Here is a 26538-nt window from a genome sequence, read left to right as displayed (position 1 = left end):
TAAAAAAACACTCTACATATATTTACCTAAAGTGTCATTCAATAGAACTTGCTAACAAACCGCCATACTAAAATTGACACTGAATGTCAATTTACTAGTAACTTTTGTTTACATAGTTAGCAAGTTCTATTGAATTAACACTTTACCTACTTACATGACCTTCAAGAATGGACGAAGATAGGTATGGAGTAGTGACTGATCGTCCATAGGTCTTGATTTCCTCAGGATTGATCCTACGTTATCCTACTAGTCTCGAAGAAATAACAAGGCATCAGGCCGTGGATTGTTTACAATTTTATTCGTTACTCTAATACACTTACTTACTTAATTGGAATAATTTTCGGCTAAAGGTTACCTTTTTAGGTATAGATAAAATAATTAGTTACTTACCTATGTTTTTAAATCTGATAATTGAATTTGTTCCCGCTTTCAATTGCTTAACATAACCGCTTGCTTAATAAATCGAGCGTAATGTAAATATGAATCGGATTAGCGAAAATCTAATGTAAGTACTAGGGTTTGCAATCCAGATCCGAAATGTATGAAATTATCTGGATCTGGATCCGGATCCGCGGATCTTCCAATACATTTCGGATCCGTCCTGCAAACCCTAGTAAGTACTTAATTATTTTGGTTGTCTGTTGACACATAAATCAAAATTATTTTTATACATGAAGCTCAACTTGCAACAACTGGACAAGCATAAAAATGTAGGTACTTACGTACCTATTCGTTTATTATAACCTTTGTATAAGTAAGTAATAAAATTCCGTATTATCAATAAAAATATGAGGAATGGTAACACAGCATTTTGTTTTTGAGTTGCTCTAAGATTATACTTACAACACCTATGTTTTCCTTGTTATTTTTATCTTATAAAAGGTACATCTTGTATACCTAGTCTGTGCGGAAAGAGAAGAGTCGTGGAATGTATGGGGTCTAATACATTCCACGACTCTTCTCTTTCCGCACAGCCTCTACAAGGGTGCGTTGGCTTTATTCTATTGCCGGAACCACACTTCGCTATGCGTTATTTGTTATGCGACTACGCTGTATTCGCTCAAATATTTGTTATGTGAGCGAACAACAAACACGGCATCCACACTTCGTGCCGGTGTGCCAAACTTGGTGCCGGTGTGCCAAACATATGTGGTGCGTTTTGACTTTGAAAAGCGTAAGCGAGTGAATGAGTGAACGAAGTGTGGGCAGTCGAGACGCATATTCGGCTTATTCGTGTCCTTTGAAGTGTGTCAAAAAACCGACAGGTGGACGGATAGGCGTATTTGCTATTCGCGCTTATGCGTTATGCGGGCAAATATAGCAAATATAGTCGAATGAACCCTCCACACTTCGTCGTATGCGGCCGAATAACGCGCATAACAAATAACGCATAGCGAAGTGTGGTTCCGGCATAAAATTGTGCACTTCAAGTGCGTTATGTACGAATCCACACATAGGTACCTTGTAGCCTTACCACGACTGCCTTAGCAGTGTCAAACTCATGTGAGTTTGGGAAATATGTATTCCCTAACGTTTGCGTAACTTACTTTCTATGCATCTCGCTCGTACTCGCAATCTCGCTTATTATTGCGAGCGAGGTGCATTATAAAGTAAGTTACGCACACGCTAGCGAATATTATGTCAGTGTCAAACTGGTGGTAGCCGTAATGCGCCTTTAGGAACAGAAAGTTGAATTCCTATAATGTTGAAATCCCAAAATGTTTACTTTCTCAGAATGTTGAAATTTTTTAGTTTCGCAAAATGTTGAATTCTTATAAGTTGAAATATTTAAAAGTAGAATTCCCAAAACGTTGACTTTGTGACGTTCTGGGAAAATATACATTTTGGGATTTCAACTTTATGCAAATTCAATTTAACATTTTAATATTCAACATTCTGCAATTTCAACTTTTTGCAAACTCGATATTTTAGGAATTCAACTTTCTGTTCCTTAAAGGGTAATGCGTAATGTTTTGTAGGTATTTAGGTAGTTTTCCTTAAATGATTGCCATGACATTTCTTGCGTATGTACGCATCAATAACGTCGTAAATGTATCTACGTATTCATAAAATCATTAACTGTAACATTGACGCCAGCGATGAATTCTTCATCAGCTCCAATCAACCTGAAAATAGATACGCAAAGGTCAAATAAGCACATGAATAAAACAACCCAATCGAAGCCAATACGTGTGGTTTATTTCCTACTAACTTTTTTATTTATTTTATGTACAAAATGTCATAAGGCAACAGTTCCAAATGAATGAAAACGCATACGATGGATACCTAGTAATTTAAACATTTCGCATTTTAGCAAGAGCGCCATTCTTTAAAAAATGCTACACAGGCTTTTACTGTTGTGTATCTGCGGATGGGCATTCGCTAAGTCCTGATTCTGCGAGTAGGTTGATGAAGTTTTATAACAATTGATTTTTCATGATATCCCAGCTTATAAGATAAATACTTATTTTTATTCGTTTTAGGAAGAACTCTTCTGTCCGACCAAGTTCGACGAAAAAGCCTTGCGACACTGCAGTGTGTATATTGACTGATGTTGTTGCACTATGTGCAACTATTTACGAGTATGTAGGTACAAGAAAAGTGTGTGACAGATAGAGAAACTTTAGAAGCTTCCTAGCAGTTACCAACGCAAAGTAAAATCTACAGGCGCATTTGTCATATCAAATTGACGTACTAGACTAGACCCAACTGACTTTATTTTTCAACGGTAGAAGTATGCAATGTTTCCAGTATTTTTTTACAACAGTGAAAGCCTGTGTGAATGGCTTTGACAATCGCCGCACTAATAGTATGTATTGCCTTAATTCTATTCCTTTTACAGATATCTAAATTTTTGCAACAAATATTGAGTTTATTTTGTTTTACAAATTATACCTAAGTGGACATTTCTATCTATTAATGCTGACTCGATTTATATCTATTTCATTTCTCTATGTAAAACATTTACCTGTCTCAATGGATGTAGATGATAGATAATATTATTATTTTTATAATATTATTATTTACATAAAAAGTGTTATTAGTTATAATTCATGTCATAAGCCAAAAAGCTTCAAGTCGCTTCAGTCGTTTATTGAACATATCTGACATAAATAAAAAATAATATGCATTATAATTATTTTTTTCTTAATAATTATTATATTTCTTCATATTTCCACAAAGATGAATTTACATTAAGTGTATGCTTTTTATTCATTAATCTTATTATTGATTCTCTATCTAGCGAAAATAAAGACACATAAATGTAAAAATATTAAGACTAAATAGCCTTTGAGACTACGAATATAGGTCTATAAGTTAAAAATACCCATTAATGCAAAGAATACACCGAGAGGCCACAAAACTCACTCTAATACATACTAGAAGACACGAAATAATAAGGTGAGATGCACGTTGGGTCGCGCAGTCAAGTGCGAGGCACTTCTGTAGGCAACTCTGCCCATAACTCTGCAGATAACTCATTATTAGGTTCAATTAATAAATGCCTGAATAGAAAATTATCGAATATCACAATTTAGTATTTAAATACCACGTGTCTAACTTAGACATTAATGTTTCAAGTCTGGATTTTTCAGTTTCTGTTTTGTTAAAGATCATTTTAATGTTCTGTTCTATTTCAAATCTTACTTACTACTACGGTACATACTCTTCTTTGTGTTGCTTATATTTTGCTGCTGACAAACTGTCTATAATCTATTCTTACAGTACGATTAATTTCTATTCATGCAAAACGAGCTATAACCCTCACTATTTGGTCACATGGATTAGTGCCAGTGCAAAATAGCCAATATAGCCATACCCATAACGTCTGCTCCATTTAATAAAATAAAGTATAGGTAAGCTAATATAAATCACCAGAATTAAACTTACTTACCGTCGATGATACGATGATAGCAATTACAAAAAGGTACAATACCGCAGGAAAGAGATAACAAACAAAATATAAATATACAAACGCTTTCTTTTTACTTTACCATACTAAGTATGTTGAAAATGACGAGCATTTCACATATTTTTAGGTTAAATAAAGTTTTAAAGGTAAAGCGCAGGTATACAGGATGATTCAGGAGACGTGAGCAGGATCAAGCCTACGCATACAGTAAGTTAATAATCAACTGTTTCATACCAGTATTTGTGAGATTAACTTTAATTTATTTTATTCTGTTTAAGAAAAAGTTTCAATTTATTTACGACATTTATGGTCACCCTCTTTGTTTCATCCATAACAAATGCCAAATTGAATGTCATCGGAGTCTGGTTACTTTTGAAAAATCGTATCTCACTGAAGTGTGACATTTTATTTTCTGCATACTGAAAGTGCTGTCATAACGGTTAAAAAGGTTTTATCTTTGTTAATTAAATGTCGTAGGGTATCCATGATTGTAGATAATTGTCATTTGTCCTTACCAAAAAGTATAACAACAGAAAAAAGTGTGATTTATTTACTTAAATATTGTGGTGACCTATTTTTATACATTTTCTAATTGTGTAGGCTTAGTCCTGCTCACGTCTCATGAATCACTCTGTATACCTATTAGACAAAAGCCAGCATGCCTTGGACCGCTCACTGTAATTGTTTGCACCTCCCACTTACAATATTATTTTTATAGGACATCAAGTTTAAAGCAACGCAGGAACAGCACGTTGCAATTTCACAAGCTGCTGCAAATTTTATTATCACTTAATCGCTATGTCTAAACACACAACCAAAATTTCAGAAATCGCACGGTCAAACAATGAAAAATGGTTAATCTAAAAAATAATTTGACATTAGATTACAATATGATATTGACGAATTGCTTCTCACTTACATTTTAAAGCTAGATAAAAAAAAAGAAGGTCAACATGTACATAAATAATAACAAGTATATTGCATGTCACATTTTTACATGAGAGTTTTGAAATGAAAATTTAAAGACATAGGTAGTTTAAATTACGATTAGGTACTCAATAAAAAATCGTAAAAAATTTACTTTTACTAAAACGATGTATGAGACAAAACCAGAACGATAAACGGTTTTTTTATTTGTTTTTCACCGAACTTGATTCAGTAGGTTAAATAGGTACATTCGGTTTGCCTGAGGGATAGCCGAATTCGAAATTCCATAATTTACTTGGGTTAACTCTGGTCTATTAAATTCAGAATAAATATTGCAATCAATCAAGACTGTCAATTTGCGAAGTGAAGAACAGTGTCTCGGGCATGAATGCAAACTCTGCAACGACAAATTTGATCGATTGCTTTTCTCTCGTTAGAGTATATCACATTGTCGAACTTGAAATGTTTTGTTGCCTAACACTTACTTTTAAATGTTACTTTGTGTAACACACATCACCCCAACAAAGTTTCCTCTTTAAAATTACCATTCCGTACACAGTTTTGAATAACATAAGAACTTATAAAATACAAAACCAATTTTTAATTGTGCTTAATTTATATTTAAACAACAATTAAAACGTGAAAAGCATAGCTTTATTTTATATTTAATTCTTAAAACTTTATATTTATCTATACATGTGCGTAGGATTTAGCATAATCTAACATGTCTTCAGTGTAAGTGGTATCCTTGATTAAGTATTTCGCTAATAGGCTGACTGCTATAGTCATAGTTAGGGTTTGCAATCCGGATCCGAAATGTATGAAATTATCCGCGGATATTCCTATACATTTCGGATCCGTCGTGCAGACCCTAGTCATAGTAATTGGCCTCTCTTAACAATAACAGCCATATTCGAACTTTAAGATACGTCAAATACTAGAGATTGAAACGATATGGAATGGATATGTCAGTTTGAAACAAGTGTCAAAAGTGACGCGTTTGTTTGAAGAAACGTCACTTTTGACACTTGTTTCACACTGACATATTCATTCCATATCGCTTCAATATCGAGTATTTGACGTACCTATCTTAAAGTTCGAATATGGCCGTAAGACTTCTTTTCGCTTGTTTCTTTCTGATTTGTTAGGAATAGTTATTTACGATACTAGTGCGGAAAAGAGGAAATTCGATACGAGTGGCGATAAATTAAAACACGACCGAAGGGAGTGTTTTAAATCGACACGAGTTGCGAATTACCTATTCGCACGTGTATCGTACAACGTTTTACAGTACATATGGCACTTTAAACCTTCGACATACGCACGGAAAGTGCTATTTCCCGCACTAGTTCGGGAAAGTAGCACTATATGTACTGTAAAGGTCAATTACAATGTAGTGGCCAATAACTATAGCAATTACCCTAACTGATTTTATAATATTCAACAGTTCCGTAGTTTTATATCCAGCGTATATTTCTTAATACATTTTGTTGTCAACAACAATAATGAGTGCTTAGCGCTTTCATACGTCTCTTAAAGTATTTACAGAAACAAAATTATGCCAAAAAAACCTGGTCCCGTAATGAAAAATTAAAGATACAGAAAATGCACGTTATTACAATAATTATGTATTCATGACTGATCGCATTATTCACAAACCTTTTGTTGTTATATTTGTATTTAATGGAAATTACAAATTATACAATGGCAAGATATATTTAATGTGCCATGTGACAATTTAATATTAAGGCCCATTTACACGATACAAGATTCTTGAACATTCAATACAATAAAATTAAGGCAACAAAAAACTTGCACTATCTAAACATGCGTGAAATTCTTGTATTCAAGTAGCAACTTGAATTCAATACTGGCATACGTGTAAACGAAGTCTAGTGCAGTTAATTGAATACAAGAAGTGCCAATCCATATTTTATTTTCGGCATGAATTCCGTACGCGAAGGTGTGTTCCTTGTCGCTGCTATAGTAGCAACTGTGTTACGAGAAAAACTGTTAGAAAAACGTAACAGAAGAAGCGTTAAATATGCGTCCATCAAATTGTACCACACAAGTTATTAATATGGCTTATAAACATCAGCACTGCTAGATCCAGTTCCCATTGAATCCTTCACTTTCTTCTTTTCAGCTTGATATTGCGTTCTTATACCCTTAAGTTTCTTCGTTATTTCTTTGGGACCAAAACCTTCTACCCCAAATTCTTTAGAAAAAGCTGCCCCGCGGCGAGCCTCGCGGTTTTATATAATTTTTATTTTCTGTGTCCCACAAACGTTGATGAATTCTATAAATTTCTATGAATTTAATTAAGTATCTCCGAACTACCTAATTTAAAATTATTTTTGCTCATTTTATCAGTTTTACCACCCACAAAGAACGTTCAATATTGAATGAAAATCTGCCATTGCAAATCGGTTCAATTCTTGCTTCAATACATCATACTTGATTCAACTTGAAGTTTAGACCTGTCAAGACTTGCATGCAATTATTGCCGTTCAATAAATGTCTTTGGTGTCAAGAATATTGCCTATCAAGAATTGTATACAATAATTGCATTCAAGATTTTGGTTATTGCTCATGTGTAAACACTTTGATTCAATTCTTGAATTCAATTATTGAACGGCAAAACTTGCATACAATTATTGCCAATTCTTGTTCAAGAATCTTGTATCGTGTAAATGGGCCTTAATATTGATTTAAAATTGAATCAAAATTACTGTCTGTTGTGTAATATAACTATACATCTGTTTTTACAATTATTGCCGTTTCCAATATCACTCTCAACTAATGAGAAGACTAATAAGTTGACAGTTGATATGGTAGAATTATTGCGGTAACTTGTTAGGAATGTATAAATTTATTAAAAGGTGAAATGCGGGACAGTACAATCGATACAAGCATTGCAGGCGAGGGCTATTTAATTAAGTAGCACGGTGGTGCAGACGCAGTTCAAATATTTTAATTACATAGGTGTTTTGAAAATCAAAAGCTAAGTACAAGTACTCAATGAGGTGATAGCACCGTTTGTCGAAGTCAGAACACACTATTTACACCAGGGTTTGGTTTTGCTTAAGACTTATAAGGGAAAGCGCAGTGGCTGCAATGGGTATATTCAAACTAATAAAACTATACATAAATTTAACTTAACCGAGATGTAATTAATATAGTTTGTGCACTACAACAATTTAACATTTTGTGAAAATGTTGAAAATGGCCCTTAATTTTATTTGCTAAACTGCATAGGCTCCCAGTTTAAGTTTAGCGCAAAAAATATTGTCTCGTGTTTACAAGAAATTTGTAAATCACTTTTAAACGGACTTATGTTTATATGAATAATCATCATATTATGTTTTGCAATTATTTAATTTTGGGCATAACAAGACGAAACTTAAATTGCCTTGTCCTATTTTAGCTAGTTAAACCAAGTGGTTATAAAACTTTAAAACACAAGAGCGAGGTAACAAAACGTAGTTGTAAAGAATCACTGTTATATTTCATTTTAATAAATAATTGTATAAATTACAAGCCTCCGCCCGCGACTTCGTTCGCGTATGCATAAGTACTTTAGTAAATAACTGCAATAAAAGATGACAGTTCGGTACCCAGAATATTTCGCTACGTGTATTACGTCTTACGTGTAGTCTCAGATGTAGGGGTAATCTCTAGTGAAAGTGTTACATAAAATTAAGGTAGATAATATGTACAGGGTAGTCTACATTTTTGCTATTAAGATAGTGACGTTTTATGGACGTTTGTCGTTACGTGGGTACGGTTTCATGTTGTAAGGTCATTTTATGTAGGTATGTTCTTAAAAAGTTCATTACAGCTTTTATAGTTAAGTTTATAAAAGCTTATTTTCTGGCGAACTAAATATTAGCGATCGATTTCAAAGACCGTCTTGCAAATTAATGACAACCTTTAGCTCTAATTTAACTGGATTAGATGCTAGTTCACTTCGGAGAACTGGTTTAGGTTATTTATGACTACTTGATGTTCGTTCAATATTATTAAAAAAAAACAATTCAGGGTGTACAAACAACGATTTTATAACGTAACGTTTAATCGTATTTTTATTTTCTGTATTCTCAAAGTCAGCAATTGAATACTTAAATAGCATATTTGTAGCTGCACTTACATTTTTATACAGGGTGTCCCAAGAAGTAGTGATATACTGAAGCTGGGAGGTAGAGGACCTAGAGGGCTATCTGAATCACCCCCATGTATGTTCCGCGATTTTTCGTATTTTTGGAGTTATGATTTTTTTTAATTTTTCACCTATCGCCGAGTACGATGAGATTTTTATTTATGGTGACGTGAATTATTGCGGTATATGCTTGATTTTTTTGTGTGCTAAGCTGCTAGATAGGCCAATTCAGTATGGTAACATTTACTATCGTTAGATCTTAGAATGGAATTAAAAAAAAAATGCCAAGAAAGATAAAATTACCCAGTATGTTCACAACTTCAAGGGCGCTTAAAAAAATAAAACATACTGGGTAATTTTATCTTTCTTGGCATTCGTTTTTTTTAGTTCCATTCAAAGATCTAACGATAGTAAATGTTACCATACTGAATTGGCCTATCTATCAGCTTAGCACACAAAAAAAATCAAGCATCTACCGCAATAATTCACGTCACCATAAATAAAAATCTCATCGTACTCGGCGATAGGTGAAAAATTAAAAAAAATCATAACTCCGAAAATACGAAAAATCGCGGAACATACATGGGGGTGATTCAGATAGCCCTCTAGGTCCTCTACCTCCCAGCTTCAGTATATCACTACTTCTTGGGACACCTTGTATGTTTTCAGTAAGTATTTTACAAATTGAGTAATTACGAACTATTTTTCATACATATCGTTATTAAATTTTGGGCAGTATTTACGTAAAGTTTACATTATTTTGTTGTCGTTTTGAAGTTTTAATTATTCATATTTTCAAAATTGAAACAAAAGATATAAAATATATGAAAAATGGGTATACAAATTAACTACACTTACAACTAAAATGATATTATGAAGTTGTACTGTGAATCATTGACTAATATTTAAAATAATTATTTTTTTATAGTCGATGTGTTTATACATTTTAATAATAAACTTTATTCTTTATATGCAATTAAATTCATAAATATTATTATTATTGTAAACAGCTTGCGATTCCTTACATATTATCTCACGTTATATTTTTTTATATGTATTTCAACATTTTTATATTCAGCACGCGTGCATTTGACACCAGTAGCATACGAGCATAATAAAATCTTATTTTTATATAATTATATAGGAGATAAAATCTTTTATTTCTAATATAATTCGTTTTTCACAGTAACATTTTCTTAGCGGAAACAATGCGTTCATTGAGCAACGCTGAGCATACTAGAATTTCCTTTTGATGGGACACTTGTTATTTATTATTGTATTAAATAAACAAAAATGGAACGGCGTATTGCTTTCATGAAAGTAAACCTTACAAATACCTACCTATTTGATTTAATTAAAAAAAACTACCACTGAAAATAAATATTGCGCTACTAGGTATGTGCTCATTTTAGAATTAATTATCAAAATCAATTTCCTCCGTAATGATTTCTTTATCAGAAACCTGTAAAATAGACTTGACTAATCCATGCTTTATTTAAAGGTAAAAATAACGTTAACAATTCGAAGAGACACATTAAACTAATAGAGAGAGATAACATTAAACTATTAATAGACGAGAAATAGTCTATACATACGGTGAATGGTGAAACGCTTGTACTAACTACCTTGATGGAAATTATTAATTAGCATATAAGTAAAAAAATCTACCTTTTTTCGTCTAATGACATGGGTCGGTCATTTGTTAACATTCCAAAAATTTGACCGGCTGAAAAGGAAAGTCTATGTATAATTTATTTGATGGCTTAAACCGTGCCGAACGAACGTGTAAATAAATAATCCAATCGATCGAATATGCCTTATATTGGGTTACAATGAACGAAACGGCCGTATCACATCACGCTTGACGCACGAAGAGTTTAAAACACACACCCGTAAATTTCCGAAATAGAAAATGTTACCACGAAACCTGCATTTCACAACGCTTTATAAAAATTTCTATCGTCCATCCTATCTTCCTAATCTCTCCTCATCTGGTTGAGTACGAGTAGAGTGTCGCTCGGAGTAGAAGTCTTCGATCACAATTAGTCGAGTTTGTCCTCGCGCTATGATCGTTCACCTCATTTCGTGATACACTTTGTAGCCGACACCTACTCTTCAGGAATCCTGTCATCTGTAAAGATAATAATTTATATGAGTCCAGAGAAACCACCACTGATGTTTGGATTGAAAAGGAGAAGATATGTGGGATGTGGGTCCAACTTTAAAATAACGAGAAATGTATATTTGAGAACGTTATATGCAAAACTATGATTAGTTAAATCATCTTTTATTTATTACAATCCCTATTTGTTAAGTCATATCATATGGCCTAACAAATAGAGGGAATGAAATAAATAAACAATTATTTTTAGATAATAAGTAGTATAATTATAGGCTTGTAGCCATAGCGGTGATACTTGATTAAAATGTTGATTAAGCATATGTTAAAAGCTTAGCTTAAAATAGATAATGGAATCTTATCAAGCAAATAATCTTATTTTTACTTCCTCGACTCAATGTGCAGCCTTAAAATAATAATACATTACTGAAGAGTCTGGGAAATTAGGGATTGCCGGTTGCCGGCCAAGTAATTATAGCTAAGATAGGCCAATTTCTTTTCACACAGCGGTATTGTATTTATAGTCCTTTAAACAAAAATATGTACTCAAACGATCTAAAAACCAATATAGACAAAATTTTAAATTTAGGTACCTACAGCGTCAGCAACAACTAGGCCGGCAATGTTGTATGATGCTTCGCAGCATACTTTTACGAACGTAATGTAATGAAAATATTTTATTCATCATATGTACGTATTCCTTTCAAAATTGACAATTTATAAATACTTCTATTACTTGCTATAATATCATCATCGACCGTTGTCTGTTATCTCACGTTATATTTTTTGTTTGTATTTCAGATTAGTTAAACAGATTTTATTGAAAACCGTCGTGGATATTAAGCAGCCCGTAACGGTATCTAGGTACCGGACAAATAAAATAAATGCTGTAAGTCAATGTCACTTTATCTAGTCTAGTGTAAAGTAATAAGGTGTATTCTGAACCCCTAGTGTCGTTCTTAGTGTCGTGCGTTCGTTAGCGTTCGATAGCGTGACGAGCGTTCGCGTTTGCGTTATGTCTTTTTTTGTATGGGATTTTGAACAAGCGCCAAGCGGGACGTTTTGGAAACTCAAAATCCCATACATAATGACACTTAACTCGAACGCGTAAGTTAGTACGTCACGCTATGGAATGAAATTTATACTAGGGGTACTGGTTATGTTTTTGGGCGACTTGAAAGTAACTCGAAACTTTAGTAACTGTTTGGACTCGATTAGTTACAAGTTACAAATTTTAATTTACACATGGGCCTGATATATGCATGGCAGATCTCACCAAATTATCCTTTAAAACCGCATTGATTAACCTTCTTTTATTTATAACTCTGCTAAAAATCAAAAATCCAAAACATATTTAAATAATCATCCATGCAGCAGCATGGTTATTTAAATATGTTTTGGAGAGTCTATTAGATGTATGTAACTATGTACCTAGAAATAGTCTGTTATAGTTACTTAATTTAGAGAATATAAGCTTACATTAGCAGTATCCAATACAAAATAGTGTAGTAAATATTTAGTTAAACTCCGATTCCAGATTCATTAACTTTTCTATAAAAATAAATAATGGATTGCTGCGTTTTATAAGTTGCATAGTTATGACAGGAAACGTTAATCTCAAGCGCAAGCGACAGGATTAGTGCAAAAACGTTAGTGTTAATGGGCAGAAATGCGTGTGTTGCGGTTGTGAGCTGTAGGCGGGAGCAATACTCGTAAAGCTGAAGCCTTTTCAGACGTACCTCGGTTGTGATGTGGTATCACACTAGGCGTTCACGAAGGATGACTTGGTCCTGCGAGTAACAAGGGGTTTACTTTAGGTATTAATACTACCTAATGTGTTTATGATTGGTTTCATGAATACTATCGTGGAACCACTGTGTTAGATAAGGTAAACTTTAACTTAAAACTCAAGAACGACGGTATTCTCCCCCTAGTCTTATTTGTTTTTATTTTATTGTTCAATTATGTACCTACATATTTACAAGTTGCTATAACTTACGAGTAGGATACCTAATTACCTACAATATTATTTGTTATCTTTTGGACTGGTTTTATTTAAAAGTTTCTGGGAAACGGAGCTAGCAAAACCGTAGCATATTGACAGTTTTGTGTCAGGCTTGGCGATTATGATGAACCATCTTGCTTTAACTTTATTGTATGTAAGATTAATAAAATTGATCGAGAACCTTGTTGACCCTCTTCCGATATAACCCGGTTTAATTTACTCAAATAATATAAATTAACAGGTCAATGTCAATATTAGATGCGTTTCAATATATCTGTTATTTTGTTTATAAAATCACGTTGTTTTCGCATTTCTTTCAAATATTAGTTAACATGGAATTTTCATTGCTTGAAAATATTGGTGTGTTTGAAATCAAAGAAAAAATATTTTATGTACTTTAGTTTATGCGTAGTAATGAATAACCCTGACGTACAACTGCTACAGATTTGCTAGCTCGATTGCGAGGTATGGTTATGAACATCTCAAAAATAAGAAACAAAAAACAGAGTTATGTTCCCACCTATATCAATGTCATTTAATAGATAAATAAACAGAATGGAGTGTATCAATATGCGGAATAATAATTTGAGTAAGTATAAAAGGAAAACGTACATATCAATTGAAATGCAAGAATAATGAATAGAATCCGGGAGCATTTACGTCGATTTAAAAAGATATTTGATTTATTACGAATATTGTTGTGAAAATTATTTTTAGGCTTGGGACTTTTGGTAAGCATACCATGGTTCTAGAATCTACATGATAAAAATAATGTTCAAAGTCAAAACTCAAAATACGACGTATAAGAATATCATAATTCTATACTTATTGTTAAAGAAAACATAAACTAAGAAAAATAGACCTAGAGTACAAGAAGTAAGAGTTTAAAGTAAGATTTATCGTTAAGTATTTGTCCTCAATCTATTAATTGTTAAATGTAAATAGAGGTCTATATTATTTAAAATTGTATAGATAATGACTACAGTTTGTGTGTTTTTTAATATAAAGGGTGATACTTTTTACTGTATCCTAAAATTCTTACATACATGTGAAGATGTATTATCCAATAACCATAAATTCACGTCCTATTTTCAGGGGGTTCGCGAGGTCTACAGCTCACAGAGCCACTAGTTAAAAAAGGATTATGATATATTAGGATTGAAAAATTGGCAATTAATATTAATCTCAATACATCTTACTGGCGCTTATTTATTATTTTGTGTGCGAGGAATATTATTTACCTACTTGTAGATCGTTTTTTGATTCGGTATGTTAGAGCAGTATACTTTCTACCTACATACATAATAACTAGTCAACATAAATATCTACCTAATAATGACACCTCTGTTAAAGTCAACAACAAAGTTAGCTAAGACGGAACATTATTAACCTAACAGATCTAAGAACCGTAAGGCATTACTGTTTTTGTTGTTAAAGTAATTATGTCTGGTAAAGAATGCCACGAGGCATTTAGTCCGCCTCTTATACTTTTTTTTGATGCGCAATAAAGTTTAAAATAAATAAATAAATACTTAAAGACAAATCCTGCCCAACAAATGAGAAGTACCTATATTTTAGGATTGTCATTACTGCACTTACTTACTAGGGATAGTGACTTTCTCCTATCACCAAATCGTTCACTAAATACGGAATTAAGCTAATTTTAACCATTCCTATTTCATCCGATTCAATATTCCAAATAATGCCAGATTTCTATTAATGTAGGTATATAACCTAGGATATACAATACTCACCCAGATAGCGAAGCCGAATTGGAAATTGGTGGACTATTTGACTCGAAGCCTTCCTTGGACTTCTCGTTTGCCAGCTGCATTTTCAACTGATGACCGAAGCAGGCCAGGTCTTCCCTGAATGTATCGCTGCCCGGGGTCGTGGGCTTCTCGTCGTCTCCCGTGGCCATGCCTTCAGCATCGCTCTGCAGAGGCGCTTGCTCAGACTCCTCTTCAGTGTTATATATCTTGAAGTAAGCAAATGTCAAATAGATCACAGAAATAATGAAAGACGGTATCGGGATTGCCATCGCATATACTAGGTTTAAAGTGTTCTGCCACATATCGAGGTCTGTTATGACTAAACCGGGGTCCACCCGGCTGTAGTAGCATGTGTAGTTGTTACCTAAAGGTCTATACTTGGATAGGAATACTGTACAATTTAATATTGGAGGGTATCCACAGCCCTTGACGTTGGGAAACAGACGGGCACCGGTAAAGTACCACTCCGAGTCGTTGCCCTGAAGGCCGGTTGGTAACGCATCGGCTAACTCTGTTTCCTCCGCCATTTCTGAATAATTTTGGTCTCCTGCAGCTTCATAGTTCTCGCCTTCGTATTCTCTTATAGCTCTTTCGGATCTGATCAGGTTCTCGTATTCTGTTGCTGAAACGTTAGGTGATGCACCGAGTTTGTAGTTGACTCTTATCTGGGTGCACTCGTAAAGATCTTTGGTGCAGCCTTCCCTACAAGAAGCCCAGGTGCAGTTGCTGGCTCCCACGAGGTGTTTGACCTGTGCGGTCACACATAATGCTCCGACCGGATCGAACTGCATAAATATAGTTGTGAAGGCGGGCTCTATGACGAATGGTACGAGAAAAAGGAAAGCAAACAGACTGAAGGTAGCCAAAAGAACGAAAGTAGCTGTTGTGTAGAATAATAGTTTCTCGAGAAATGTGGGGGGTATCGGCAGTTTCTCTTCGTCGGCCATGGTGGCGTGGGAGCGCTAGGAGCGACCATAGCGCTAGCTTCAGCTGGGCTGTGTCATTTCAACCTTTTCATGGCCTGTGTGATGTCACGCCGTCTTTTTCATGGGTCTACTTTTATTTCATTTTGTACGTCTGAGAAGAAATACTTTGATGAGGTTCGGTAATATCACAGCGCTTGATATTACTATTTTTAAATAAGTAAATTTAAATTTTAAATTATAACATAATATATGGAGGTACCTCATTGAAACCCGTTTTAGGCTAAAACTAATTTCTCATACATTGTTAAACCAAATTTTTTGAATGTTAATTTTACCTATATATACTTTTTTATTTAAAACTAGTTTCCACGGAGTGCCCTGATAATAACCACATTTACCTACGTACCTACCTACCCGTTCATATAAAACTAAATATTTAATTAAGAGATAAGAGACATGAATGCCGACTTCGTGAAATGAAATACTCCATAGTTTAATATAATATATTAAGAGTAAATATAAGAGCGATTACAGCGGCAGTTAAGCCTCAGGGGGCTTTGTTCGCTGTCATAATTTTTTGAATGTAAATATATTGTGTTAATAAATAAATGAAAAAAAAAAAAATTAAATAATCATTTATTTCAGAAAATTGCCATATTATTAATAAATTCCAGAAAAAGTTAGTTTTAGAAAATTAAATAAGTTTTTGTATTTAATATCTTATAAGTACATAATATGTATAATTATGTAAGTGAAAAAAATTACCATCGTAAAGAATTAGGTACGTAACGAAGAAATTTCCGAAATTCCTATTATCCCTGTTATCGTGTTTCTCAGCTTGGCCATAAATCATGAGAACTAACGATAATCCCCCAGGAACATTATTCCTTCTAGCTTTACTCTGGAATTTCTTGGAAATAATTACGACTATCTTAGCTAATGTTTAACCGGAGAATCTAGATGGTAGGTAACATTAATTTCTATGAATATTGTGGAAAATGGTTGTTTTTAGCAAAATGACGATGTTCTATCAAACTTATTTTAATAGTAGTTTATGCAACAGTTATATAATAAGGGTTCTTAAAATTCAAGGGTCGAAGTTACAAAACGAGACGTAGTCGAGTTTTGTAAAAAAAGACCCGAGAATTTTAAGAACCAATTATGAGCTGTTGCATACATTACTTTTTCTATGACAGCTGCAAAAAAAAAAAAAAAAAAGTTATTATTAAAAAAAAAGAGTTATTATTAAAAAAAAAAGAGTTAATATTTAAAAAAAATTGAGTTATTATTTAAAAAAAAAGAGTTATTATTGTAAATGAAAACATACCTCTTTCAATCAAGATGATCGGAACTTGTATCTTTAAAAAAAATAAAGCAGTTGTATTATACTCATAAGATGACTGCTAGCAGTCATCTTATGAGCCTATAGACAAAGCATTCAAATGACATTGCTTTAGATATCACTGTCAGTCATTTAATTGACACATTTAAGTGCTGGAGTAGAAAAATAATGTTATATACTTCTTTTCGTATTTATATCTATGCGTGGTAAAGAAAGAGCCAACAGGAGTGGTCATCTCTCCATACAAACGTACTCGACTGTTTCCTCCGTGGGTTTTGAAGCTAGAGCAATGATTTTTTCAACACAGATTAATATTGTCAATATCTGTGTCGGACCGTTTTGCTTTTTTTGATAGTTTTGTGTTTTAAGGAGCTAGAGCCCTTCAAAAATGGCCAAAATGGCCTAATTGACTATGCCTCTCAAGGCGTGGTATTCAAAACTGATATCAATTAGCCAAAAAAGCAAAACGGTCCAACACAGATAATTTCATAATAATTTAGATTTCCAAATTTGGTTAAGATTGGTTAAGTTTTGGAGGAGGAAACAGTCGAGTACGAAACCTCGATTTTTGAGATTTTTACGCAGGATTTTTCGCCTTGTCCTTATCGCACTAGTTTTAGGAGCCGCTTCCGTTAGTGAGACAGATATATTTACCTAAAATATTTAAATCTCAGCTCCTGTTTCGTCTTAAGGCCCTTTGTTCTAGATGGGTAACAATGAAGGTTAGGTTGATGGGCCACTTGCAGATCAAGCAATATAAAATATAGGGATTTAATTTAAGAAAGTGTCACTACGATGAACGTTTATAAGTAGGGTAGGTACATTATATTCGTTTATCATTTGTTTTTAAAAAAATGCTCATAGGTAATTGGAAAATTGTATGTCGTTGTCGGGTGTTGTTAGAAATTTTTATCTCGAGAAATATTTCGTTCATATGATTAGACCACTTTTATTGTGAGCTCGTCAATAAAAATATGTACAGGTTTCTGTTATCACTGATTTTTACTTTCACGATTTTTACACGTGGTCTCGGAGAAGACTCTTCGGGTCTTCTCTGAGACCACGGGGACAAGCCGTCCTCGAAACGTCGGAGGTAAATCTTAAAACTTAGATACGCGATTAAGTCCCGTTGTACAATTTAATAAGGTTTCTGTTATATTTGTTTGGTAATTGGTTTTACGACTTTATCGTTTTGTACTTCTTTTACGGACTGACTTTCTAATTACTACAGTTTTCTCTATTCTAAAAAATCTAAGTAGGTATCCCGCGTATATCAAAATATTTATTTCCTCTAAATAACAATGTCTTCAGACCTACTTGCCTAATAGAAAACGGAAAAAATTTAAATATGTAATAAGTACTACACTTTACCTACTTATTATTGAAAAACTTAAATAAATACAAACAAAATTTTATATCCAACATAAGTACGACCTCAAAGAATAATACTGCAAGTCATTTTCCTTGTACAAACACCCGCAATCCGATTTACTAGGTATTCGATGTTTACAAGCGCCGCTGCACGCTGCACCGCGACCTACGGTACGTAATTGAATCCCATTATATACCTGAGAAAAACAAGTCTCGTGAAAACTGCTAGCACTATACCTACTTGTCTCAGTATTCTAGGATGAAATTAGTAAATGCGTCATTCTGGATAAAAATTGACTTAATAGTGATTGGCGGCCTTACGGCCCGATTTGAACTTTAAGATACGTCAAATATTACGTCTAGATACGATATGGATTAGATATGTCAGTGTATAAGTGACGTTTCTTCAAACAAAAATCATAAAGTTTGAATCGGGCCGTCGTATACTTATCTAAGTATCTAACATTCTCAGGTACAGCCAAGGGTAAAAATATGGGTGCACAAATCATCTCAAAAATATGTCCCATAGCTCTTACTCGTATGTCAGTGAATTAAGAACCATGGGACATCTTTTTGAGTAAGTTGTCTACATTCATATTTTTACACTTGACTGTACGTATACTATTAACTTAATTTATTTTAAATATGTAAACTTCTGTAACCAATTTAACAACGACAATTAACAACTTTGGGAACAATTAAAATTATTTTATTCATTATTTTGATTTGTGTTTTTTAAGTAAAAACACAAATCAAAATAATAATAAAGTTTTAAAGTGGCGGGGTGGCCAAGGGGTTCAAGGCGTTAACCCGGATTGCTAAAGACGCCGGTTCGAATCCGGCCTTCACCACTGGAGGGCTTCGTCACTTTTTCTTTAATATATGACATCTATTTTCAGTTTATAAAGACAATTAAATTAAGGTAGGCTCAAGTAGGACTTCTAAATATAAACTTTGCAAAGTCTGACCTCTGGTCATGATGCAATAATAATGTTGAACCATTTCTGGCAGCGTCATCCGCGTGGCAGAGGCGAAAGTTATGTAAACTCGCCATCCCGGCGCCAGGCCGTCTGATGTCGTATCGATTCAGACCAGATTTAGCCTGACTTCTGGCTGCAAGAGGCAGACAGTCATGTTTGGTCTTTTACACTTTACCTTTCAATTGTTTTCATACACACGTATATTACATTAGCACACTTTTTCCCCTGAGCAGTGAAGAGTGGGCAACATTTTAAATTATAAACATGTGTTGTAACGTAATCTATGTTCTAACGCATCGCACCCTATCTAAAAGTTTATACGACAAATAAGCTTTTGAAAAACTTTGACCCGTATTTTCGTAAATAAACTTCGTTTTCGTCCAAGTTGGTTAAAAACGATTTTGTGTCACCGGCATTATAAAAACAAAATGATATGTGTTGAGACAAAAAAAATACGGTGGAATAAATAATGCGCACACAATACGCATATCCATATTTACCTACATAGGCTTTTGAAATTATAAATTTTCGCGGTATCTGGTAAAAAACTTATCAACGACTCTATAATAATTGTTTTTGTTGTTTTATGCGGTTTTGGATTTTAGGAGCAATGATTTTCAAAATAAAATTGTTTAAGTAATTTTTAAATATCAAGTTTTTTAAATGATAGAAACGCATTGAAGAATTCTTATATTATTTTTATGTTGACAAAATTCCAAATAAGTGATGAATAATGAATAATGATCACAGATATATAAAATTCGTTTATCTTTTAACTAGATGGTAAAAATAATTTCGGTTAGATTGTTTTTGTTTAACACATTCTGGCGAAACCCTACTCGTGCATTGTTAGAGTCAAACCAAGCTAAATTTGTCTGGCATTTGCAATAACAAAGTGTGTCAATGCAATATCGGTGTTAAATTTCATGAAATATGACGTTTGACCTTACCACTTTGTTCTATTCAAGTCAGTGCAAAGTTAGCTTAGGTGGACTCTATGGTATTATGGCGTTATTCGATAAACGTCTGCTAAGTTAATCAGCTGATGATCGTCGTTTCTCCCTCTCTATAGCATAACAACAGATAGGGACAAACGACGATCATCAACTGATTAAATTAGCAGCCGTTTATGAATAACGCTATTAGTACCTAAGTAGTTTTAATAGGGGTATAAATAAGTTGAGTGCACAGAAAGCAACAATATCCGACACCCTGTAGCCTGCAGCTAGTGACGTGTCGCTGAAATGCCTGGCAACTGGGCCAGCTGCTTCAATGGGAGCTTTGATCACAGAGTAAAACAGCTACTGCTGTTTAAAAAACCTAACATTATTTTAGACGTGGGTAGGTATCTAACACAACCCTTTACGTTTACATGGATGAGGGATTTTTAAGGTACAAAAGTAATTATGAGTAGATTTTCAAGGCTGTGATGTAAGTGTAATCTAAAATATAAGTCTATCATGCACTATGGAAACGTTGCTGCAACATTAAGCCTAGCTGACGTAACTATTAAGACGGCATTATAATAACAAATAAGTCTTTACACTGAAGTTATACAGTTGTTTTTGAGTACAAAGCCGACTCTTTTTTCTTATTGTGAGTATTATTGTCTTATTATTATTATTGATCATTTAAATCTACCTACTTTACTTTCATGATTTGCTTTATTTTAAATAAATTACTAACACAACCCTAAACATTGATGTAATAGATATAAAATATTATCCTTTCTGCCGGATAAGTATAATGTACAGGATTCTGATTTTTTTACCTTCATACAAGAACGCATCGAGGTATTACTTCAAATGGGCGTTTTTTTTTGTTGCCCCTACACTTTTTTTTTTCAAATTTGGGATTTTTTATGTTATTTCTACTCAGAATCACAAGCTCTTTCTATCCTAATAGGAGAAAAAAAGTGTCCTAAGGTTTTTATTTCCATTCCGTCACCATTTTTCATAGACTTTGTATGGCGGTCGCGAAATGGAAAGATCGAATAATGTATGTCAATTTTGAGACACTTTTTTTCTCCTATTAGGATAGAAAGAGCTCGTGATTCTGAGTAGAAATAACATAAAAAATCCCAAATTTGAAAAAAAAAAAGTGTAGGGGACAACAAAAAAAAACGCCCAAAAACAGAACTTTCTGTATAAGTATTTACGCTGTGCCAAGTCGTGTCGGTAGCAGCGCGCCGTTCCACTGTTTATGCTCGACGGAGATAACATTGTTCTATGCGTTTTTGTTGTCGAATTAGCTTCCAAATCTTTTATGTATGGAATAATAAAAGATTATTATGACCAGAGTTTGATCACATGACCACAAAGATTTATGACTAATCCAATTATAGGAATGTTCGTATAAGTTTCAATGTTACACGGTTTTATTTTTACAATAACTAAGGACTGTTAACTGAAGTGCGATTCAACATTGTTATCTTTTCAGTTTCCGTCATGGGTATCTTATATAATATAATGAAAGAAAATTAAATACCTATGCATTAATAAAATCAGGTAGGTAAAGATTCGTTTTTTTAAATAAATCAACGAGGAAACAAGGAAAGCTGCGCCTAAATAAAATGTGTAGAGGAACACTTGAAATTCCAATGTTTACCTGTGAGTACAACATACAACAACAGAGTATACCTACCTACCTATTGGAATTTATTATATATACTATTCGGTATCAAATCATAACTAGTTTTTTCCGTCTTAACTCTTTTATATAACCCATGTCTGAAAAACACCATTCCAAGCAATCGCGTACATTAAACCGTTATTACATAACATAACCTCAACCTGCCTTTTCTTTAGGCTTCTCTGACGTCATGGTTTACAATTGTACCTCTTTTATATGGCCTAAAGCATTAAATTCATATCAAAACAGTAGCAACAACATGCTACCTGAAGCTTTTTAATACCTTTTTAGCGATAATCATCAAATTTATTTATTTTAGGCTCATTTGACACGTAACTATTTCTGAAATTTCATTTCAGTTTTCCAGATCTTTTATTTAATGACGGGATTATTTTATCTATTTACGGCTATATTTATTTTCAGACTATATTTACTATACTATTTTCAGACTATATACAGCACAATGCAGCAATGACTTGACAGTTTTACTGCTGGCCAACATGACGATTGTTTAGAACAAACTGGTCGATTATTGGCTATCTAATAACCTAATGGTACGCGAGTGGGTCTTTACGTGTACCAATGTATGGTGCGGACCAAAAATAGACGCTAAAACGAACCACCCTCATCAAAGCATTTCCCAGAAACCTTGAAACACTGAAAAAACACCTTTATGAAACCAATAGTTTGAGATTACACTGTTATATTAGCACTATATCATCCTTTCTTGAAAACGTATAGAATGTTCATGTGAATAACGTCTTTTTTTCGACAGACGTCGGCGCGGCCCCGCGACTCTGCCACTACTGGCGCAGGCCGTATAGTAATGGTAGTATTGGCACTTCAAAAGCTTTAGAACACAGTGAATACTGAAAAATCGAGAAAATTTGAAATATCAATGAAAATCAAAAAGTAAAAAAACACATAGCGGTTTGGAATTTTAAACGAGTCATTAAATTTTATAATTTTACCATAGTCCATAACTATAAAATATTTTCAGAAAAAAAAACGATTTTAATTTTTTTAATTTAATTTTAGTTTGATTTGTATAGCCGTTTGTGTTAATTTTTTATTATAGTTTTTAAAATTCTGTTTTTGGCGGCACGTCGGCTGGCCGGGTGCGCGCGTCGCCCAGCCCGGTCGATACAGCGGGTGGCATGTGCTCCGACACTCTATGGCGACAGACAGTCTTTCTTGTTTTTACAATTCTAAGCTCTTACAAAATTTATTGGCTATATTTTCCCTAGCACTTCTTATACGTATCCTTTCTATTCAGCCATGTCATTTGTTTGGTTTTATACATAAAGTACTACAAAGCAATACGCAGTTAAAGCACATGAGCGTAAGAGCTAAATTTATTTGCGTTGGGTCAGAGACGTATATACCTATAATAACAGTTGAGATAATATGAATGATAGTTAAACCGACAGTGCTGTTTAGACCAATCTACATACTTAGGTACTTACTGAATAAAATTGCATCAATATCGTGTTTTTCCCCTGTGGCCACGTAGTTCGACTGCTTTGTCCTACTAGTCGGACGACGTGAATTTATTTTTCCCGTTGGTTCGTCTATCGGACTGCATGGAATCGCAATTCCATGTGACCTGGCTTTTTTAATTCCAGTTAGATCGACTAATCGGCCTGCATGGATTCGCAATTCCGCTTAGTTCGAGTGATCGGTCTGCCTGGCCTTTTTTTTCCTGTTAGATCGATTAATCGGACTAGAAACTCTCACCATAAAGTCATTATAATAAAAATAATTAAGTTAAATTATTTTTTTATTGTTGTATATATCTAACTGAATAATTTAACATAACAAAACAACTTTTCTGTTTTAAAATAAAACTATCCTTAACCGCACTAAAATGAATTACTATCAACATTTAAAGAACGAGACTCTCCAAGCCAATCGCTCTAAAAAGAAACCGACATTTATATCAAAATCTGTAAGCATTGCATTTGTATCTAAAATAAAGTTGTCTCGTCGTAAAACTAACGTAAACAAACCGATGGTGCCGAACATCTTCTTCTTCAAGTATTTTATTTCAAAGTTTATTTAAAATTTATCCTATGGTAACACAGTTTATTTTGTTATGTTAAATTATTCAGTTAGATATACATAACAATATAAATATGAACTTAATTGTTTTTATTTTAACGACTTTATGGTGAGAGTTTCTAGTCCGATTAATCGATCTAACAGGAAAAAAGGCCAGGTAGACCGATCACTCGAACTAAGCGGAATTGCGAATTTATGCAGGCCGATTAGTCGATCTAACAGGAATTAAAAAGGCCAGGTAGACCGATCACTCGGGCGACATGGAATTGCAATTCCATGCAGTCCGATAGACGAACCAACGGGAAAAATAAATCCACGTCGTCCGACTAGTAGGACAAAGCAGTCGGACTACGTGGCCACAGGGTGTTTTTCAACCGACTGCAAAAAAAGAGTTTCTTTATTCGTTGAGATTTTTTTTAAATGTTTGATCCCCGATTTCTCAATGACGCTGGACGTGCGCTGGACCCATTTAGAAAATAGTGATTGGGTTATTGATTATAGTGAATCGTGAATTTGCTATGGTAACACAGTAATTCATAACCTGTAATTAAAATCAGAATACGACTGTAAGATAAAAAAAGGTTCTGATCAGATTATTTTAGATAGCATAACGAGTAGCAGCGGGCTAATATCCCGGAGTCGCGGGTTCGAGTCTCGCCCGAGGCAGTGTTTTGTTCCATTTTGCTGCTAACATTGTAGTATTTATTTCTAACTGGCCTTTTCAGTTTAAGTATACGACTTATACGAGATACGACGTAATACATACGTCTACGTCCCAGTATGCTACGCGCTACGTTATGCTACGACCTTTTACTGCCGCGTGTTGTATGGTAGGTATGAGCAACATAAACATGCATCGCTTTTACTGCCGCGTGTTGTATGGTAGGTATGCGCAACATAAACATGCATCACTTTTACTGCCGCGTGTTGTATGGTAGGTATGAGCAACATAAATATGCATCACTTTTACTGCCGCGTGTTGTATGGTAGGTATGAGCAACATAAACATGCATCACTTTTACTGCCGCGTGTTGTATGGTAGGTATGAGCAACATAAACATGCATCACTTTTACTGCCGCGTGTTGTATGGTAGGTATGAGCAACATAAACATGCATCGCTTTTACTGCCGCGTGTTGTATGGTAAACAAACGAGAGATTATCCACAACTTGTTTCGTTAATTGTTATAACACGACCTTGACACGACTCGCAGTGCATTTCACGTGCGAGCCAATAAGCGCGAACAATCGTGTCATAAAAATATCAAAACCAGAAATAATTTAAAGTCTGAAAGCTTCTCTTGTATAATCAATCCTGTACGTTGGCAATCAAAATACAGCATTTAGCTACCTCATTTGTTAGTAAGTTAGTAAGAAAGTACTACAGTTAAATACCTGCATTCAGGTCGCCAATGCAGGCAGAAATAGGTCAAAGTATTTATAATTAGTGGCTTTCAAACACACGCCACGTCATAGTAATTGCCTCTAGGTAAAAGAGTGCATGGTTACAGACTAAACCAGTACCTGAAATGGTTATGGACGCTTGACTACATGACAATTTATCATGAGATTATTAACCGTATAAAAAATATGAGACAGATTTATGCACGTACTTAAATTTAACCATGTCATATATATCAGTTACAAATGTCAGAAAATGTGTCCCTAATGTTTAAAAATGTTTACATGAAACTAATACCTATTTAATGAAAACGTCACATAAATCGAACCGAAACAATTTCCGAAAGACCGGCATTTTACCGAACAGTCAAATCTTCAAAAACGCGTTTTAAATATTAAATTTCTCTTGCAGTTAAAACTACAGATTTATATTACCCTCTCTGCTTCAGGCTGCAGGTCATACTAAATGAATCCAAATACAATTTTAACACACACGAGAACATTATCCATATTGGTCAGTCGGGTATATGTTCAACAAAATCGAATTCGGATAGTTCAGTTAATGACTACTGCTAATGTGATTGATTGATAGGTATAGACCCCAATTATATTATATTGCCGTTAGGATTCTGCTGTGCTTAATACCTATTTAATGTGTTCTATGTTTATTAAAAGCTTTGACCATAATGGAATAATGTTTAACCGTTAATAGATCGAGCATAAAAACTTCATGTCACGCGACAAAGATATAATTATGAGAAACGTCTGTCAGGGTTTTTTTTTAACCGTTAATCATAGGAACTCCTTGAACTTAATATATTGGTCATGCCGAAACTGCTGAATATCGTTAAGTTACTAATTGGTGCAATAGTTAAAGTTTCGACATTATACAGTTAATTATAGCAAAATCAATACTTTTTTCGTCAAATCAT

At 33.9% G+C, this 26538-nt stretch overlaps 1 protein-coding gene across 6 annotated transcripts; it reads right to left on the bottom strand.

Moving 5' to 3' along the window:
* Positions 1-10654: 10654 nt before the first annotated feature.
* On the bottom strand, positions 10655-23016 carry LOC134647829 (protein tipE). 6 transcript variants are annotated; one of them, XM_063502157.1, is made up of 4 exons: positions 22815-23016; positions 14878-15972; positions 12858-12908; positions 10655-11130 (listed from the first exon to the last, which is right to left on the bottom strand). In XM_063502157.1, the coding sequence occupies exons 2-3, from the start codon at positions 15840-15842 to the stop codon at positions 12881-12883; spliced, it is 993 nt and encodes a 330-aa protein (XP_063358227.1). In that variant the 5' UTR covers positions 15843-15972; positions 22815-23016; the 3' UTR covers positions 10655-11130; positions 12858-12880. The 6 variants fall into 6 exon arrangements, with proteins under 6 accessions (XP_063358227.1, XP_063358250.1, XP_063358234.1 ...); XM_063502180.1 differs by having other exon boundaries at positions 14878-15935; XM_063502164.1 differs by having other exon boundaries at positions 22845-23016.
* Between the last annotated feature and the right edge of the window lie 3522 nt (positions 23017-26538).

Source organism: Cydia amplana, chromosome 1 (assembly GCF_948474715.1).
Source record: "Cydia amplana chromosome 1, ilCydAmpl1.1, whole genome shotgun sequence".
In the NCBI taxonomy this organism is placed as follows: Eukaryota; Metazoa; Arthropoda; class Insecta; order Lepidoptera; family Tortricidae; genus Cydia; species Cydia amplana.
The sequence above is the reverse complement of the archived record's forward strand: the minus strand, read 5'-3'. Positions and strand labels throughout refer to the sequence as shown.